The 21,407-nt window shown below is 43.7% G+C and overlaps 1 protein-coding gene across 1 annotated transcript in view; it reads left to right on the top strand.

The window, feature by feature from the left end:
* EFHB (EF-hand domain family member B) overlaps positions 1-21,407 on the top strand; it is a 65,409-nt gene that overhangs the window by 19,982 nt on the left and 24,020 nt on the right. The window contains exons 5-6 of the mRNA XM_027549738.1: positions 2,229-2,339; positions 9,571-9,700. Coding sequence (XP_027405539.1) covers positions 2,229-2,339; positions 9,571-9,700 — 241 coding nt within the window. The remainder of the gene's footprint in view (positions 1-2,228; positions 2,340-9,570; positions 9,701-21,407) is intronic.

The following is a 21,407-nucleotide window of genomic DNA, read 5'->3' as shown; positions in this document are numbered from 1 at the left end:
GAATGAAAGACAGGATCACAGCAAGAAAGTTACTTTTAGACCCAGAGGCCTTCGAGTGTGTCAAGGCCGTGTGTTCAGGCCGTGAGTTCAGGGTTTGGAGAGGAGGTTCAGGGCGCAGAGCAGAGATGGAGCAGACACAGGAAACAGACTCAGGAACGCCGATGCTGGGACCAGCTGTGAGGGCGGCCATCCTTCCTCCTGGGCACCTACTGATGGGTTTTATTTCCACCAGGGCCTCTGATATGCTTGTAACTCTCAACTCTTTTTTAAAATTTTCTTTTTAAATTGAAGAACAGTTGATGTACAAATGTTTTGTTGATTCCTGCTGTACAGCAAGCTGACTCGGTTGTGCATGTAGATACATTCTTTTTTGTGTTCTTTTCCATCGTGGTTTACCCCAGGAGCTTGGATATAGCTGCCTGTGACATGCGACAGGACTTTGTTCCTTATCCAACCTGTTGTAGCAGCTCACATCTGCTAATCCGAAACTCCCAATGCTTCCCTCCCCCAGACCCCTCGCCCTTGTTTGTTCCCTAGGTCTGCGTATAACTCTCAACTCTTTATGAAACTCGGTTTCATACAATAGACCACGGAACAGATAAGTTTGCTGAATGCTGCGTACAACACTCATTCATACCGGTCCACGATGTGTACTTGCTTACTAAGCGAACAGGCAGCGTCAGGGCAGACTCCTCTTTCATCTGGAGAGGGGGTGGCGCATGTATCTCCACGGCCGTCTCTCCTCTGCCTCCCTGCCTCTTGCCCCTTGGGTACTGTCCTGTAAACCTTCTCACTCTCTGCCTTTTTAGGTCCGTTACCCTCCCCCTCCAGATATCATTACAGGGGACCTCAAACTCTGTCTTTTTAGCATCCTGCTGAGAGAGGTGCTTCTCTCTTTGTCTTTCTGCATCCGCTGAGGCTTTGCTCCAGGAACCTTATCTTTCTTACCAAAAGGTCCATTAGGATGTTTTTCCGTTCACATAGTAGTATCTGTTCTGGAGATAAATTATGCCTTTGTCTTTGAAGGCAAAATCTGCAGTTGTACTTTATTATCACATATAAAGTTAAAAATTGTTAATATTTGAAATATTAAAAATGTATTTTAGAAGAGGTCATTTAAAGATGAATAAAAAAGCTGTGTGTAATAAATACATCAGTCGTTTCCAAAATAACTCTATGGAATTGATTTCAATATTTCAGTAAATTTACAACTTTAGAAACAATAAAAAAATAGAAGAGGTAAAATATCTTTTTTCCTTTTAAATAGGTTAAAAATTGTATTTAAGCAGACAGAACATTATGGAATTACGGTACTTATAACTGCTCTCTAGGATTAGTTCATTTAATATGAAAAGTACTCACTTATGTATATAGTAAAAGGAATGCTCCAGAACATGTGTATGTGCATTAATAGGTGTAATGGTTCCTACATCAGAAGAGAAGTACTGCTTTACAGGATTATTCTGAGCAGGACCACCTTCCAATATTCTTAACGGTTTGTTTACAGACCCCAATTCTTGGCATACAGTCCAAAAGAAAGAAAACACCTCAATATGTTGTTAGGTACAAAGAGAAAACTGCAAATGGAATTATATTTCAAAATCATTACAGGAAACAATAAAGACAAAATAATTCGCTGTATATAAAGCCAGGAACTACCAGTCCTGGGAAAGCAGCTATTCAACAAAGACCTCCTAGCTCTAGGTTTGGGGCCAGAAGGAAGAAGAGTATCTTCCCGATGCCAGTGATTTTCCTGGCACCTTGGGCCAGTTAGATGGATATTCGCAGCTACAGATTCAGGATGCGCGCTATAGTCTATAGCTGCCCAAATTTGCATCAAGGCATCCCCACAGGGCACCAGGGCTTATGAAGCTGATTTGTGATTCAAATTTGCCTAGATCATCTTGGAAGTCTGGAGCATACGAAAACAAAAATTATCCTGAGATTCTCAAAACTGGGAAATTAATTGGGCTTGGCATGTGGCTCAGGACGACCAAAGTGGTTAACATTCTTCAGAACTCTAGGGAGGGAGCCTGTTCAAGTGGGGGTCCCTGAGACCGTAAGGCCTGGGCTGCTCCCGTCTCGGCCGTCAGTCTCTGTGTTGCTGGCTGCGTGCCCCTGTAACTTATGCACTCAGCACACCTAGATTGTCATATGCTCTAGTCAGTTTAAATGTTACAAAGAGATGAAAAGTAGCTTAAAACTGATTTCATTCATTCTTTCTTCAGAAACGTCCGCTAGAGATATGGTGAATCCACCGAAACCCTATAAAGAGGTATTTGAAGAAGCACAGGCAGGCCATGATCTGTATGTTGTATCTCACAACGATTATTTTGTGGGTAAGTTTCCTCTGGTGTAAAACAGGAGAATATGACACTCAGACTTGTGAAGAGGGATAGGGAGATGATGAGGTTAAAGATGAAATGCCTGGTTGTGCTATAGAATAATTCTAGTAATGCATGCTAAGTCACTTCAGTCCTGTCTGACTCTGTGTGACCCTATGGACTGGGGCCTGCCAAGCTCCTCTCTCTGTCCATGGAGATTCTCCAGGCTAGAAGACCAGAGTGAGAGGCCATGCACTCCTCCAGGGGATCTTCCGACACAGGGATTGAACCCGCGTCTCCTTTTGTCTCCTGCGTCGGCAGGCGGGTTCTTTACCGCTAGCAACATCTGGGAAGCCCAACTTATAAGCTTACAAACCCTGAGAGCTGGGCACATATACCCTTTTAATATGTGTGAAAGTGTATATCATTAAAACAACGAAAAGAAGCAGTGAAGATGAAATGTTATGTAGTCTAATCCTGTGTGAGTGGATTTAGGCTTAAAAAAATACCATTCTTATTCAAATATCAAGATTATTCTAAGTGCTTCACTTTATATGAGGAATATTAGTTACTGGTCAAGTGTAGAAATTTTCAGATCATGAAGTTTAAGGCATTGCTTACCACTGATTATCTTTCAGACCTTGAATATTTTACTTATCATCATCTATTTTAAATTTCTTAAATAGGTAGGGATGATAATGTTGTGCGGATGAAGTGAGTGCCTGCAAAATACCAAGCATGGTGTCTGGAACATAGGTAGGGCTCAGTAATACTAGTGTTAGCATTAAGTGATTGTGACTAAAAGTAGCTTATTATTAGAACTGGGGCTTCCCAGGTGCCGACGGTGGTAAAGAAAACCTGCCTGCCAATGCTGGAGACATAAGAGACGTGGGTTCGATCCCTGGGTCAGGAAGATCCCCTGGAGGAGGAAATGGTAACACACTCCAGTATTCTTGCCTGGGAAATCCTATGGATGGAGGAGCCTGGTGGGCCCCAGTCCACATGGTCACAAAGAGTCAGACAGGACTGAAGCGACTCAGCTTGCGTTACTAGAATTATTCTATAGCATAACCAAAAGGCATTGGATGTTTAAGTGCTGTAAGTTACAAGTTAATTGTTGACCTGTGTGAGCTAAGTAGAATTTTGATCTAACAGAGGATTGAGAATTAGACTCTAATACCCGTCCTGAGATCAGCCCTGGGATTTCTTTGGAGGGAATGATGCTGAAGCTGAAACTCCAGTACTTTGGCCACCTCATGCGAAGAGTTGACTCATTGGAAAAGACTCTGATGCTGGGAGGGATTGAGGGCAGGAGGAGAAGGGGACGATAGAGGACGAGATGGCTGGATGGCATCACTGACTCGATGGACGTGAGTCTGAGTGAACTCCGGGAGTTGGTGATGGACAGGAGGCCTGGAGTGCTGCGATTCATGGGGTCGCAAAGAGTCAGACATGACTGAGCAACTGAACTGAACTGAACACATCCTGAGAATGGAGAAGGGCGTGGCAAGCCCACTCCAGTATTCCTGCCTGGGAAATCCCATGGACAGAGGAGCCTGGTGGGCTCCAGTCCAGGGGGCTGCAAAGAGAGGAACATGACTGAGCAACTGGGCACACTCTCATGTCCTGAGAGGGTGGATGGGTTGCGCCTGATTCACCAACTGGTCAACTGCCGAGGTCCAGCCCCAGCTGATCCAGGGTATTCGAAGGGGAGACGGCTTTGGTGAGTACACTGGCTTTAATTAGATATTAATTAGAGATGTAAAGAGTAATAGGATGAGGATAGCTCAGTAGGAAAATTCAGTGGAGAAAAGAGGCTGAGTAGCTTGGTTTACGCGGGAAACCAATAAAACTTCAGGACAAGAAGCTTGCACCACTTACGTAGGCTGCAGGCGTCCTTCCGTTCTCCCGAAGGAGAGGAGACACTGAGGCCTCCCCAGTCGGATCTTAGAAGCCCAGGCATAATTAGTAAGCATGGTGGGTTCTGCGCTCCAGATGGAGACTCAGCCAGAGTTTGAGAGAGAGAGCGACATGGGGAGACCAGTATTTCGAGAAACTGATCCCAATTCTTTATTTTCCATGGTCTACTTTTATACACTGAGATGTTATGCAAAAGTCACGTGGGGTCAGCAGTCCTGACTTTTATCAAAGTCAGGTGCTTCATACAAAGGTATACAGAGGTCTTAGGGGTGTTACATCATCTTCTGGCCAGGGGGCCTGCTGACAATTTATGACCCTCTCCTTGTGACAGCGGTCAGTCAACCAGGACACTTATTTCTCCAGGGGTGATTATTCTTAAAAAAGACTCCACCTTCCGAAGGTACCAGATAAAGTTACATTCCTATAGGGTGAGGGTGTAGTGGGTTTTAATTAAGGAAAGAATTTACTTAGCCTAAGGTCCAACGTGATTAATATCAAAGGTTAATACTTATTTCTTCTATATATTCATTAATGTGTATAAGGGCAGGGGATGTGGAGTCTTAGCAACAAACATTGGCTCAACAAATGAAAAACCCTTCACCAATACAATTTCTAATCAGCCCACTATACTTATACTAATAGTTTTCTAACTTCTCTAAAGAACCTTTTTTTTTAGAAGGTTTAAAGCATCTCGTGCCTCTCACGGTTGGGAGGCTGTGAGCAATCACATGTGGCCGGACAAGCCTGTCAGGCAGGCTAGAGAACCTTCAGAGGAGTTTGTAGGTTGAAACACTCCTGTTACACCCAGGAATTATTATTAACTGGAGCTCTAAGTTAACTCCTTCTCCGAAAGAGGTGGTGGGGGACAGCCCCCCGTAAAGTCAGAGGTGTAGGTGAGAGCACAAAGTAGTAAAGTAGGCAGGCTCTGGTTATGGGGGTAGATGCTCGAGGATTTCCAGGGGGACTCCTGAGGCTCGATCCCGCCTTTGTGTATGTCGAGCCTCCTTCCTCATGACCTTTGCCACGGGTGGAAGTCCTCACGCCGGCTCCCGCAGTCAACCTTAGTTAGAAGCGAGACTCGCTCTTCCAGGCGGTAGGGGCCCCCCTCTCTGTCTTACTTTTCTCCCCACTGCCCTTGGATCCTCTTCCTCTTGAACCTCCTCTACAGCCGGGGCTGTCTCCCAGGCCCTCTGCTCCACGCGAGGCTTCTCTTGGTCTCTGCGGGTCGTTACATGGACCCCGGGCCCCGGGTTGGCTCCGTCTTCACCGTGCTCCGGACCCTGGGCACACGCACTCCAGACCCGGGCCCTGGGTGGGCTCCACCGTCAGGTGCTCCGGACCCCGGGCCCCAGGTTGGCTCCATCTTCACTGTGCTCTGGACTGGGCCCTGGGCGGGCTCCACCCTCCCGCCCCGCCCCGGCTCCTGGCCTCCGAAGGGCTCTCTCCCGCCCGTTGCACCCCCACTTCCCCGGTTCTCTCTCCTTTTCCTCCCTCTCGTCTTTTGCCTTTATTCTTCCTTCCCTCTATTTATTGTGAAAATATTTTATTGCTTTTTGGAAAAAGTTTAGCATCGATAGTACTGTCTAACCCAATGCCGTTTAACTGTTTTAAAAAGAACCGTATCAATGAATATATATAGAGACAACCTTTTAGGAGACATCTAAAAAGCAGAAGATATTAAGAAGAGACAGCAGGAATACACAGAAAAACTGTACAAAAAAGATCTTCATGACTGAGATAATCACGATGGTGTGATCACTCACCTAGAGCCAGACATCCTGGAATGTGAAGTCAAGTGGGCCTTAGAAAGCATCACTATGAACAAAGCTAGTGGAGGTGATGGAATTCCAGTTGAGCTATTCCAAATCCTGAAAGATGATGCTGTGAAAGTGCTGCACTCAATATGCCAGCAAATTTGGAAAACTCAGCAGTGGCCACAGGACTGGAAAAGGTCAGTTTTCATTCCAATCCCAAAGAAAGGCAATGCCAAAGAATGCTCAAACTACCGCACAATTGCAGTCATCTCACACGCTAGTAAAGTAATGCTCAAAATTCTCCAAGCCAGGCTTCAGCAATACGTGACCCGTAAACTTCCAGATGTTCAACCTGGATTTAGAAAAGGCAGAGGAACCAGAGATCAAATTGCCAACATCCGCTGGATCATGGAAAAAGCAAGAGAGTTCCAGAAAAACATCTATTTCTGCTTTATTGACTATGCCAAAGCCTTTGACTGTATGGATCACAATAAACTGGGAAAAATTCTGAAAGAGATGGGAATACCAGACCACCTGATCTGCCTCTTGAGAAATTTGTATGCAGGTCAGGAAGCAACAGTTAGAACTGGAGACGGAACAACAGACTGTTTCCAAATAGGAAAAGGAGTACATCAAGGCTGTATATTGTCACCCTGCTTATTTAACTTATATGCAGAGTACATCATGAGAAACGCTGGGCTGGAAGAAACACAAGCTGGAATCAAGATTGCTGGGAGAAATATCAAAAACCTCAGAGATGCAGATGATACCACCCTTATGGCAGCAAGTGAAGAGTAACTAAAGAGCCTCTTGATGAAAGTGAAAGAGAAGAGTGAAAAAGTTGGCTTAAAGCTCAACATTCAGAAAACAAAGACCATGGCATCCGGTCCCATCACTTCATGGGAAATAGATGGGGAAACAGTGGAAACAGAGTCAGACTTTATTTTTTTGTGCTCCAAAATCACTGCAGATGGTGACTGTAGCCATGAAATTAAAAGACACATACTCCTTGGAAGGAACGTTATGACCAACCTGGATAGCATATTGAAAAGCAGAGACATTATTTTGCCATTAGACATTACTTTGTCCATCTAGTCAAGGCTATGGTTTTTCCAGTGGTCATGTATGGATGTGAGAGTTGAACTGTGAAGAAAGCTGAGCACCGAAGAATTGATGCTTTTGACCTGTGATGTTGGAGCAGACTCTTGAGAGTCCCTTGGACTGCAAGGAGATCCAAAAGGAGATCCGTCCTAAAGGAGATCAGTCCTGGGTGTTCAATGAAAGGACTGATGCTAAAGCTGAAACTCCAATACTTTGGCCACTTCATGCAAGGAGTTGACTCATTGGAAAAGACTGATGCTGGGAGGGATTGGGGGCAGGAGGAGAAGGGGAAGACAGAGGATGAGATGGCTGGATGGCAACACCAACTCGATGGAGATGAGTTTGGGTGGACTCTGGGCGTTGGTGATGGACAGGGAGGCCTGGCGTGCTGTGATTTGTGGGGTTGCAAAGAGTCGGAGATGACTGAGAGACTGAACTGAAAATACCTTTAGCTGTTGGATGAAACTGAGTATAGATTTTAAAAATATTTAATTATGCATTTAATTGAGGTGTTGTTTAGTTATGATGTGTTAGTGTGTGGAGCGCAGCAAAGTGATTCAGCCATACACATGTCGGCTCTTTCCCACTATGTCTTATTACAGGGAATTCAATGTATTTCCCAGTGCTGTGCAGCAGGACCTTGTTGTTCGTCCATAATATATATAATATATAATTTGCATCTGCGGGTCCCAAACTCTCAATCCAGTGTTTCTTTATATTTAGAAAAGCTCTCATGGACTATAACATGGCTGAAATTATTTTCATTTTTTGATTTTTATAAAAGTTTCACTAGCCTCTTGAAAAGAAATAGAATCCAATCCTTTAAATATCTGTTTTTACAGAGAATGAAAGTGTTTCATTTTTTATTATAAAATGTAAAATAATTGCTGAATGTAAATATCATGGAAAAAGGGAGAAAAAATAAATGTAACCCTGAAATCCCATTAACCAGAGGTCACCACACCTGATATACCAAGCATCTTTCTAAGCCCATCCACTGAGCTATTGTCTTCAGTTAAATGTGATAGTAATCTCCAGTCTTTTGGGGAAGCTGCTGTATGCATTTAAATTTTTTTACTTAAAATGATGTGTCAAGGACACAATTAATGACGACCTCTTTAAGTATACCTAATTTAAATTATTACTAAAGTTGTATTTTCTTTTATAAAATGCAAGCTGCATAGGGACTTCCTTGGGAGCAAGGGGTGTGGGTTTGATCCCATCTCAGGGGGCTAAGATCTCACATGCCTCGCAGAGTGGCCAAAAAATTAAAAAAAAAAAAAAAATCCAGGCTACATAGAAATGTATAAAATACAAAGAAAATCTTCTAAAATCCCCAGTCACAGGCGATAGTTTGATGTATGTTTTTCTTTGCCGTTCAGAGAGGAGTGTATGTGTTTATGCTTGTCTTTTCAGGTCAGTTACCAATATTAAATTTTTCAGTGTTATAGAAAGGTATTGTTCATCTATTTTTGTGAACACGGTTCGCTTCTTTAAGACTCAGCCCTGGTTTCTGAAGCTCTGACTCTCAGAGCCCGCCGCCCGCTGAATCGCGCCCAGCCCGCCCTCGGCCCGCCGCGCCCGCCGGGTGTGAGACTCCCATCCCCGCATCCTCCCCAGTGACGAGCTTTGCCAATCTTTAGTTTCTGCTCAACTGAGAGACGAATTGTGACTGCGTACTATTTTGCTTCCATCATTTGGGTCACTAGTGAGACTGAATAGCTTTTTCCTTATCATTTCATAAGCTTTTGTGTGCATGCATGCTCAGCCGTGTCTGACTCTTTGCAGCTCCCTGGACTGTGGCCTGCCAGGCTGCTCTGACCGGTAACCTTCTAGCTCACCTCTGGTTTCAGTCTTGCTTTCTTATCTATAAATAGAGAACTAACACCACATCATACTTGAAAAAAATACAGTATTAGATCTTAAAGACCTCCCTGCTGGGTTCTCAGCCCTCAATCACCCTTCAAACGTCTCTGCGATTAAGTGATTATAATGAAATGTGAGGGTTGTAATGCAAATCTTAGTGAGAGCAACTCTAAAACACCAGCCTCTCGGGGCTTCCCCGGTGGTCCAGGCTAAGACTGGGGCTCCCTCTGCGGGAAGTGGGGGTGGGGAACAGTAAGAGAGCGACCTCTCAGATCTCGGCGGCCAAACGCCCCGCAGCACTTCCCCTGATCTTCAGAATCTCTTTAACGTCGATGGGCCTGAATTCTGCATTTGTATGTCGTTCTCTACATCATCTTTCTACTTTCCGAGAATCTACTCAAGGAACTCTCGCTCCACCGTCTCCCAGCTCTCGTGGGAGAGTGCCTCTGTCGTCTGTTGGGAGTTCCTGCGCTGTTACAGTTTCCCACGCTGTTAGGGTTTCACTCTTTCTCCCACTGGCATATTCCTTGTTACTGAGAACATCATGTGCCTCTTGCATAAAGCTGTGTTGCTTAAGTCAGAAGTCTTCCCTTTTCTTGTCTTAGGAGAAGCAAAGAATCGGAAGTATGACCCGTCAAGTTTTCATAGATTTAACTTGTATGGGATCCCAACACCACATTTTAATGATGGACGAAATATGGCAAAAACTTTACACTGGCTTCATGAGCTACAAATGTAAGTATGTTGTGTCTTGGAACAAGTGTTAGATAAATGGCATATAGACTTAAAAAGTAATTAAATTTGTTTTTTTAAGGGGTAAGGCATTGACATGGTTCAAACATAAAAATAATATAAAAAGATACACAGTGATATGTCTTCTAAACTATCCAGTTCCCCCAAGATCACCATGATACTGGTTTTTTTTGTCTGTTTTTGACCATGTGGCTTGCAGGGTCTTATTCCCCCACCAGGGATCGAGCCCAGGCCTCTTGCTGTGGAAGCACAGAGTTCTAACCACTGGACAGGCAGGGAATTCCTTGTGTGTGATTCTGAAGTTACTTCATGCCTTTTCAGCAGATAAGAGGACTTCCCTGGTGGCTCAGACAGTAAAGCATCTGCCTACAATGCAGGAGACCCAGGTTCAATCCCTGGGTTGGGAAGATCTCCTGGAGAAGGAAGTGGCAACCCACTCCAGTATTTTTGCCTGGAGAATCCCATGGACGGAGGAGCCTGATAGGCTACAGTCCATGGGGTTGCAAAGAGTCAGACATGACTCAGCAACTTCACTTTTAGCAGATCGGAAGACATACATGATTTTTTTTTATCTGTGGGACCCACCCTACTACGTTCCTTAAAGATCGTGGACTTCGGGTAGACTGTCTCTGCAAGGACAGCATGTAATTGACATGTCATCTATCCTTCAGCTTCCTTTAGTAGTTAGGTGGGCACCTGAGCGTCTGCCTGAACTCTTACAAACTGCGACCTGTTTACACTTGCATTCTACACTTGACTACTTTCCTAAGATATTAAAATAAGTTTCCTTAGTTTTTCGTTTCCTGTTTTATATCTAAGGCAACAAACAAAGTAAAAGCCTCTATTTCCTACTATGCTGAAAAACATCAGAGGATTGAAAATGCTGGTGTAGTGGGTTAAATAGTGGCCTTCAAAGATGTCCACGTTCTAATTCCAAGAACCTGTGACGGTTATCTTCTATGGGAAAAGGGTCCTTGTAAATGCAATTCAGTGAAAGCTCTTGAGATCATGTTGGATGATCTGTGCATGTGTGCTAAGTTGCTTTAGTCATGTCTGACTCTTTGCGTACTGCAGCCCTCCAGGCTCCTGTGTCTGTGGGATTCTCCAGGCAAGAATATTGGAGTGGGTTGCTGTGCCCTCCTCCAGGGGATCTTCCCCACCCAGGGATGGAACCCGGGTCTCCCATGTCTCCTGCACTGGCAGGCAGGTACTTAACCACTAGCACCGCCTGGGAAGCCCTGGATGATCTGGGTGGGGCCAACACCCACTAGCAAGTGTCCTAATAAGGGAAAGGCTGGGGGAGACCCTACGTCCAGGGTAAGAGAAACCCAAGTAAGACGGTAGGTGCTGCGAGAGGGCATCGGAGGGCAGACACACTGAAACCATAATCACAGAAAACTAGTCAATCTGATCATGTGGACCACAGCCTTGTCTGACTCAATGAAACTAAGCCATGCTGTGTGGGGCCACCCAAGATGGGTGGGTCATGGTGGAGAGATCTGACAGAAATGTGGTCCACTGGAGAAGGGAATGGTAAACCACTTCAGTATTCTTGCCTTGAGAACCCCATGAACAGTATGAAAAGGCAAAAAGATAGGACACTGAAAGAGGAACTCCCCAGGTCAGTAGGTGCCCAATATGCTACTGGAGATCAGTGGAGAAATAACTCCAGAAAGAATGAAGGGATGGAGCCAAAGCAAAAACAATACCCAGTTGTGGATGTGACTGGTGATAGAAGCAAAGTCCAATGCTGTAAAGAGCAATATTGCATAGGAACCTGGAATGTCAGGTCCATGAATCAAGGCAAATTGGAAGTGGTCAGACAGGAGATGGCAAGAGTGAACGTTGACATTCTAGGAATCAGCGAAATAACGTGGACTGGAATGGGTGAATTTAACTCAGATGACAATTATATCTACTACTGTGGGCAAGAATCCCTTAGAAGAAAGGGAGTAGCCATCATGGTCAACAAAAGAGTCCAAAATGCAGTACTTGGATGCAATCTCAAAAATGACAGAATGGTCTCTGTTTGTTTCCAAGGCAAACCATTCAATATCACAGTAATCCAAGTCTATGCCCCAACCAGTAATGCTGAAGAAGCTGAAGTTGAACGGTTCTATGAAGACCTACAAGACCTTTTAGAACTAATACCCAAAAAAGATGTCCTTTTCATTATAGGGGACTGGAATGCAAAAGTAGGAAGTCAAGAAACACCTGGAGTAACAGGCAAATTTGGCCTTGGAGTATGGAATGAAGCAGGGCAAAGGCTAATGGAGTTTTGCCAAGAGAATGCACTGGTCATAGCAAACACCCTCTTCCAACAACACAAGAGAAGACTCTACACATGGACATCACCAGATGGTCAACACTGAAATCAGATTGATTATATTCGTTGCAGCCAAAGATGGAGAAGCTCTATACAGTCAACAAAAACAAGACAGGGAGCTGACTGTGGCTCAGACCATGAACTCCTTATTGCCAAATTCAGACTTAAATTGAAGAAAGTAGGGAAAACCACTAGACCATTCAGGTGTGGCCTAAATCAAATCCCTTATGATTATACAGTGGAAGTGAGAAATAGATTTAAGGGCCTGGATCTGACAGATAGAGTGCCTGATGAACTATGGATGGAGATTCGTGACCTTGTACAGGAGACAGGGATCAAGACCATCCCCATGGAAAAGAAATGCAAAAAAGCAAAATGGTTGTCTGGGGAGGCCTTACAAATAGCTGTGAAAAGAAGAGAAGTGAAAAGCAAAGGAGAAAAGGAAAGATATAAGCATCTGAATGCAGAGTTCCAAAGAATAGCAAGGAGAGATAAGAAAGCCTTCCTCGGCGATCAGTGCAAATAAATAGAGGAAAATAACAGAATGGGAAAGACTAGAGATCGCTTCAAGAAAATTAGAGATGCCAAGGGAACATTTCATGCAAAGATGGGCTTGTTAAAGGACAGAAATAGTATGGACCTAACAGAAGCAGAAGATATTAAGAAGAGGTGGCAAGAATACACAGAAGAATTGTACTAAAAAGATCTTTATGACCAAGATAATCACGATGGTGTGATCACTCACCTAGAGCCAGACATCCTGGAATGCGAAGACAAGTGGGCCTTAGAAAGCATCACTATGAACAAAGCTAGTGGAGGTGATAGAATTCCAGTTGAGCTATTCCAAATCATGAAAGATGATGCTGTGAAAGTGCTGCACTCAATATGCCAGCAATTTTGGAAAATTCAGCAGTGGTCACAGGACTGGAAAATGTCAGTTTTCATTCCAATCCCAAAGCAAGGCAATGCCAAAGAATGCTCGAACTACTGCACAATTGCAGTCATCTCACACGCTAGTAAAGTAATGCTCAAAATTTTCCTAGCCAGGCTTCAGCAATATGTGAACCATGAACTTCCAGATGTTCAAGCTGGTTTTAGAAAAGGCAGAGGAACCAGACATCAAATTGCCAACATCCGCTGGATCATGGAAAAAGCAAGAGAGTTCCAGAAAAACATCTATTTCTGCTTTATTGACTATGCCAAAGCCTTTGACTGTGTGGATCACAATAAACTGTGGAAAATTCTGAAAGAGATGGGAATACCAGACCACCTGACCTGCCTCTTGAGAAACCTGTATGCAGGTCAGGAAGCAACAGTTAGAACTGGAGACGGAACAACAGACTGGTTCCAAATAGGAAAAGAGGTACGTCAAGGCTGTATATTGTCACCCTGCTTATTTAACTTATATGCAGAGTACATCATGGGAAATGCTGGGCTGGAAGAAACACAAGCTGGAATCAAGATTGCTGGGAGAAATATCAATAACCTCAGATATGCAGATGACACCACCCTTATGGCAGCAAGTGAAGAGGAACTAAAGAGCCTCTTGATCAAAGTGAAAGAGGAGAGTGAAAAAGTTGGCTTAAAGCTCAACATTCAGAAAACGAAGATCATGGCATCTGGTCTCATCACTTCATGGGAAATAGATGGGGAAACAGTGGAAACAGTGTCAGACTTTATTTTCTGGGACTCCCAAATCACTGCAGATGGTGACTGCAGCCATGAAATTAAAAGACACTTACTCCTTGGAAGGAAAGTTATGACCAACCTGGATAGCATATTGAAAAGCAGAGACATTACTTTGCCAATGTCTGTCTAGTGAAGGCTATGGTTTTTCCTGTGGTCATGTATGGATATGAGAGTTGGACTGTAAAGAAGGCTGAGTGCCGAAGAATTGATGCTTTTGAACTGTGGTGTTGGAGAAGACTCTTGAGAGTCCCTTGAACTGCAAGGAGATCCAAAAGGCGATCCATCCTAAGGGAGATCGGTCCTTGGTGTTCACTGGAAGGATTGATGCTAAAGCTGAAACTCCAATACTTTGGCCACCTCATGCAAAGAGTTGACTCATTGGAAAAGACTCTGATGCTGGGAGGGATTGGGGGCAGGAGGAGAAGGGGACAACAGAGGATGAGATGGCTGGATGGCATCACCGACTCAATGGAGATGAGTTTGGTTGGACTCCAGGAGTTGGTGATAATCGGGGAGGCCTGGTGTGCTGTGATTCATGGGGTTGCAAAGAGTCAGAGACGACTGAGCGACTGAACTGAACTGAGGGAGATTTAAGACAGAAGAGGAGAAGACATATGGAGGAGGACCTGATGTGAAGATGGAAGAGACGGGAATGATGTGGAGTCAAGCCAACGAAGGTCAAAAAATGCTGGCGGCCTCCAGATGTTGGAGGAAGCGATGAACAGGTTCTGCCCAGAGCCTTCGGGGGGCATGTGGCCTCGCTGTCACCTCGATCTCAGACTTCTGGCCTCTTGATCTGTGAGAGCATACGTGTCTACTGTTTTAAGCCACAAGCTTGTGGTCATTTGTTCTCGCAACCCCAGGAAATGAATATACTGGACCTGCATTCCTGTACATTCAGTGGTGGGAGGGGATTTGTTTTGCCCTCTGCCCTCTGTTTAAAAAACATTTTTTTGCGTTTATAATTTTTTGACTAATTTTTAGTGGCGTATTGTCGACTTACAGTCTTGTGTTAGTTTCAGGTGTACAGCAGAGTGAGTCCCTTACACATACCCCCACACGTAGATTCTTGTTTGTTTAAGATCCTTTTCTAATAGGTCGTTGGAGAGGGCTGAGTAGAGCTCCCTGTGCTGCACGGCAGGTCCTTCTCGGTCCCCAGTTTATAGGCGGTGGTGTGTGTGTGTCAGTCCCCACTTTCCCCCTGGTGACGTTCAGTTTGTTTCCTCCATCTGCTTCCCAGGTGGCGCTAGTGGTGAAGAAAGTGAAAATGAAAGTCGCTCAGTGGTGTCAGACTCTTTCCGACCCCGTGGACTATACAGTCCATGGAATTCTCCAGACCAGAGTGCTGGAGTGGGTATAGAACCTGCCTACAAATGCAGGAGACATAAGAAATGTGCGTTCGATCCCTGGATCGGGAAGATCCCCTGGAGGAGGGCATGGCAACCCACTCCAATATTTGTGCCTGGAGAATCCCACTGAAACAGGAGGCTGCGAGCTACTGTCCATGGGGTCACAGAGAGTCAGACACGACTGGAGCGACCTAGCACGCAAGCTCCATCTGTGACTCCACTTCTGTTTGGTGAGTAAGTTCATTTGTACCGAGTTTGCGAGCCTCTCTGCCCTCTTTAAAGAATACACTGCCCTCCTCCAAAGTTCCACAGGCCCCGGAGGGCATACACTTTGCCTTCCCCCAGACACCCAATCTGCCTCGCTCACTTGCTTGTCTGATAGCTGTGATGGCAGCTCCCAGTTATAGAGGCAAAGTGCTAAGTACTTTATATATGATTAATTTGATCCTACCAGCAACTCCAGGAGGTAGGTGTACTATAATTTTTAGCCTTTCCATTTTATAGATGAAGAAGCTGACGTACAGAGAAGTTAAATCCTGTGCCCGAGGTCACGCAGGGAGGTGCCAGGGGTAGGGCTGAAACCAGCAGTGTCTCTCCAGAGGCTGCCCTTACCACTGCACCGAGGCTGTAGGCGCTGACTCTGTGATTGCAGGCCTGAAACTGGGATTCCCATTCTTCCACTCCCTTATTACTTAATATATGAGTTTCTGTTATTTGAATTATTCAAAGCAATAATGGTAAGCACAAAGAGAAGAAATTCTTTCCTGGGTAGCCTTTCCCTTCTCCAGAGGATCTTCCCGAGCCACAGATCGAACCCTGGTCTCCTGCATGGCAGGCCTTTTATATCTCTGAACCACCAGGGAAGCACTTCCATATTTTATAAAAACCATAGGAGACAGTGGTTTTTTTTTTTTTTTTTTTTTTAGGATATAGAAGAGCTCCTAAAACAAACATTCATTAATTTATTACTATTAAAGTGGTTAAAACATACATAAAGGGAAACATGAAAAAATTATTTAAATACTTGACTAGATCAGTTCAGTCATTTCAGTTCAGTCCCTCAGTTGTGTCTGACTCTTTGCAACCCCATGGACTGCAGCACGCCAGGCCTCCCTGTCCATCACCAACTCCCGGAGTTTACTCAAACTCATGTCCATTGAGTCAGTGATGCCATCCAACCATCTCATCCTCTGTTGTCCCCTTCTCTTCCTGCCCTCAGTCTTTTCCAGCATCAGGGTCTTTTCAGTGAGTCAGTTCTTCGCATCAGGTGGGCAAAGTATTGGAGTTCCAGCTTCAGCATCAGTCCTTCCAGTGAATATTCAGGACTGATTTCCTTTAGGATGGACTGGTTGGATCTCCTTGCAGTCCCAGGGACTTCTCCAGCACCACAAGAGTCTTCTCCAACACCACAGTTCAAAAGCATCAATTTTTTGGCGCTCAGCTTTCTTTATGGTCCAACTCTCATATCCATACATGACTACTGGAAAAATGATAACTTTGGCTGTATGGACCTTTGTCTATAAAGTAATGTCTCTACTTTTTAATATGCTGTCTAGGTTGGGCATAGCTTTTCTTGCAAGGAGTAAGCGTCTTTTAATTTCATGGCTGCAATCACCATCTGCAGTGATTTTATAGCCCAAGAAAATAAAGTCTCTCACTGTTTCCATTGTTTCCCCATCTATTTGCCATGAAGTGATGGGACCAGATGTCATCATCTTAGTTTTTTTAATGTTGAATTTTAAGGCAGCTTTTTCACTCTCCTCTTTCACTCTCATCAAGAGGCTCTTTAGTTCTTCTTCGCCTTCTGCCATAAGGGTGGTGTCATCTGCATATCTGAGGTTATTGATATTTCTCCCAGCAATCTTGATTCCAGCTTGTGCTTGGAGTTAAGCATATTCATTTACAGCTCATTTTTTTGTTTCTACCTTCTTCTTTTTTGTGTCATTTATTTTTAATTGAAGTATAGAAAGAAAGAAAGTGAAATCGCTGAGTCATGTCCGACTCTTTGCGACTTCATGGACTTGTAGCCCGCCAGGCTCCTCGGTCCATGGGATTCTCCAGGCAAGAGTACTGGAGTGGGGTGCCAGTGCCTTCTCCAGGGGATCTTACTGACCCAGGGATCAAGCCGGGGTCTCCGGCACTGCTGGCAGAGTCTTTACCGTCTGAGCCCCCGGGGAGCCCAGCTGAAGCATGGTTGGTTCATAGTGTTATGTTAGTCTCAGGTACTCAACAAAGGGACTCAGTGACACATAAATATGTGCACATATAAAATATACATTCTTTCAGACTCTTTTCCATTGAAAGTTATTAGAAGGTATGGGGTATGGCTCCCTGTGCTACACAGGGCCTACAGTGTAGCATCGGGAACTATATTACCTGTTATTTATACTGGTTACCTATTTTAAATATAGTACGTAGTATGTATATGGCAATCCCCAGTTCCTCATTTATACCCCCGTTCCCCTTTGGCCACTGTTAAGCTTGTCTTCTGTGTCTGTGAGTCTGTTTTGCTCACGTCTTAATGTGCTGTGCACTATTCAACGTACCTTTGCCTTACTCTTAACTTTTAAGAGTTACTGGGGATATATACTTTTTAAGGGATAAGTTCCTTCATAAAATTACCTGTATCTATATTCTGCTTATGACCTCTGGTCAGAAGAATCAGTTAAAATCTAGAAATGATAGACTCGTGTGTGTGTGTGTGTGACTGTGACTGGCACACAGACTTGACTGGTGAGGGAATGCGGTGAGGTGTGTCATGATTACAGCTGTTGATTCTCTGACATGCACGGCTGCTCACAATAGTTCCTGATTCTCCCAGCAACATGTTTTAGGCAGTGTTAGGCTGAGACGCGAGGGCTGCGTGGCTTAGAATCCTCCTTGTTGCCATCTGGCATGCTCCTAATCAAGCCCTTGGAGCTGGTTCAGATTGTCCACTTTATACGCTCAAAATATGGCCTTCAAACGGCCTTTGATTTATTCTGACTTTCCCCCATTGTTCTTTTTCTCTCTTTTGAACTAATGGGAAGTAAATAAAGAAATAAGAGATGAATTACGTTATCTTTCATCCTTTGTTTCTCCACAGTGTCGTTCTTCTGCAGAAGTTTATTCAGCCCTGTATTTCTCCAGCACAGGAAATAGTTTTAAAAGCAAAAGGAGTTTAAGAATTTTAAGTTCACTGTTTTTAGTCTTAGCAAAACAATAGAGGTTTATTAATTTTAATGCTATTAAATAGTGGTGGTGTAATTTTACAGTTCTCAAAAGAAATTCTTACTCATTTAATCACAATGGTGGAAGTAGTGAAATTATATTACAGAAAATTAGCAAAATAAAATCAAATCACTCATAATCCTGTCACCTTAATTCAACCTTTATTATCTTTTTCATTTCTTTCTTTCTACTGTGGCTTCCTGTGTTGATTTTTGCATACCTTTTGTTTTGTTTTTGCATAACTTTAATCAGAGTGCAATTCCATTTTATATCCTGTTTTGGCTCTTAACATAAAATAATTTTATATGGCTGTGTATTCTTACTAAACAACATTTAGAATGCACACAGAGTGTGTTCTTGTTAATGTGACGTGATTAATCACCTTCCAGGACTGAACACTCAGATTCTTTTCTTTTTTTCCCCTTATAGTCAGTGAGACTACAAGCATTTTTATAAATATAATTTTTTCAGACTTTTAATTTTGTGGATTATCTCCTTATGATTGGTTTTCAGATGTGGATAAGAGGGTGAATATTTTTATGCTTTTTGAGTCATACTGCCAAAATATTTCTAAAAGAATTATCATCACTTGCTCTAGCAATCTGCAAGTGTTTTGCCATACTATTTGCCAATGTTAGATATTCTTTCTTTCTCTCTCTGTATATAGATATGTATTTAAATATGTACTATGTTAAACATGATATTTTGTTGTTCTTTTTATTTCTTTTGTTACTGTAGAGTATAAGTTCTCCATATATTTGCTTACTAGTTGTAAGTTGCTTATATCCTTTGGTTATTTATTTCTTTAATGCTTACTTTTCTGTTATAAATCTTAGGAGTTATATGAATGATATTAACACTTTGGTTTTGTTTACTGAAAAATTTGTGTTACTTTTAAATCAAAATTTTGTATTCCGTTACTTATCTTTATAAAGGAATATACATGATAAAAGGTTGAACACATAAAGCTTTCTTTTTAGCATATACTTTCTTTTGAAATTGGATTTAGTTTTTGATGATCCAAATGATCATGGCATTTTGCATAATGTACTCTGCATATGAGTTAAATAAGCAGGGTGACAATATAGAGAGCCTTAACAATACACAATACTCCTTTCCCAATTTGGAACCAGTCTGTTGTTCCATATCAAGTTCTAACTGTTGCTTTTTGACCAGCATACATATTTCCCAGGAGGCAGGTGAGGTGGTCTGGTATTCCCATCTCTTTAAGAATTTTCCATAGTTTGTTGTGATCCATACAGTCAAAGGCATTTGCATAGTCAGTTAAGCAGAAGCAAATATTTTTCTGGAACTCTCGTGCTTTTTTGATGATCCAACTGATGTTGGCAAATTGATCTCTGTTCCTCTGCCTTTTCTAAATCCAGCTTGAACATCTGGAAGTTCACGGTTCATGCACTGTTGAAGCCTGGCTGGGAGAATTTTGAGCATTAGTTTGCTAGCATTTGAGATGAGTGCAATTGTGCAGTAGCTTGAGCATTCTTTGGCATTGCCTTTCTTAGGGATTGGAATGAAAACTGACCTTTTCCAGTCCTGTGGCCACTGCTGAGTTTTCCAAATTTGCTGACATATTGAGTGCAGCACTTTCACAGCATCATCTTTTAGGATTTGAAATAGCTCAGCTGGAATTTCATCACCTCCTCTAGCTTTGTTCATAGTGATGCTTCCTAAGGCCCACTTGTCTTCTCGTTCCAGGATGTCTGGCTCTAGGTGAGTGATCGCACCATCGTGATTATCTGAGTCATGAGGATCTTTTTTGTATAGTTTCTCTGTGTATTCTTGCCATCTCTTCTTAATATCTTCTTCTTCTGTTAGGTCCATACCATTTCTGTCCTTTATTGAGCCCATCTTTGCTTGAAATGTTCCCTTGCTACCTCTAATTTTCCTGAAGAGATCTCAAACACAGCTTTGGCTCCGTCTCTGGGTGCTGGTGTGCACAAGGTTTGTTGAGTCCTCCAAGTGTCTCTGTTGGGTATGGGGTTTGATTCGAAACGTGATTTCACCCCTCCTACTGTCTTGCTGGGGCTTCTCATGTGCTCTTGGATGTGCGGTATCTTTTTTTTGCTGGGATCCAACATTCTCCTGTCAACAGTTTTTCAGCAGTGAGTTGTAATTTTGGAGTTCTTGCAGGAGATGACTGCATGTCCTTCTACTCCGCCACACCTTTCTGCTCCTTGTTTCTGGCGAGCTGGAGTTTGCTGCTCAGGTTGGACTCAGCCCGGGTTCCGCGTCTCTGGCTGGCCAGGGAGGAGCCCGCAGAGGAGCACTGGTCTGAGCGGGCAGGTGCGGGGTCGGCGGGCACCAGGGAAGCAGGGCTCTGGGCTGGATCAGCGCGGCTGGGGAGGGCCACGCTGGGCTGAAAGTGCCGCGCCAGGAGACCGAGCCGCGCACCACCTCCGACTCGCTCTCCTTCTAAAACGACCAGTTTCACTCTCCAGAGTATGGATGAAGCCAGGCTGGATGAAGCACAAGCTGGGATCAAGATTGCTGGGAGAAATATCAGTAACCTCAGATATGCAGGTGACACCACCCTTATGGCAGAAAATGAAGAACTAAAGAACCTCTTGATGAAAGTGAAAGAGGAGAGTGAAAAAGTTGGCTTAAGACTCAACATTCAGAAAACGAAGATCATGGCATCCGGTCCCATCACTTCATGGCAGATAGATGGGGAAACAGTGAGAGACTTTTAATTTTGGGAGCTCCAAAATCACTGCAGATAGTGACTGCAGCCATGAAATTAAAAGACACATGCTTCTTGGAAGAAAAGCTTGACCAATCTAGATAGCATATTAAAAAGCAGAGACATTACTTTGCCAACAAAGGTCCGTGTAGTCAAGGCTATGGTTTTTCCAGAGGTCATGTATGGATGTGAGAGTTGGACCACAAAGAGAGCTGAGTGTTGAAAAATTGATGCTTTTGAACTGTGGTGTTGGAGAAGACTCTTGAGAGTCCCTTGGACTGCAAGGAGATCCAACCAGTCCATGCTAAGGGAAATCAGTCCTGAATATTCACTGGAAGGACCGATGTTGAAGCTGAAACTCCAATACTTTGGCCACATGATGTGAAGAACTGACTCATTGGAAAAGACCCTGATGCT

The sequence above is a fragment of the Bos indicus x Bos taurus genome, chromosome 1, assembly GCF_003369695.1.
Source record: "Bos indicus x Bos taurus breed Angus x Brahman F1 hybrid chromosome 1, Bos_hybrid_MaternalHap_v2.0, whole genome shotgun sequence".
Taxonomy (NCBI): domain Eukaryota; kingdom Metazoa; phylum Chordata; class Mammalia; order Artiodactyla; family Bovidae; genus Bos; species Bos indicus x Bos taurus.
Note: the sequence above shows the minus strand (reverse complement) of the source record. Positions and strands in the feature narration are given on the sequence as shown.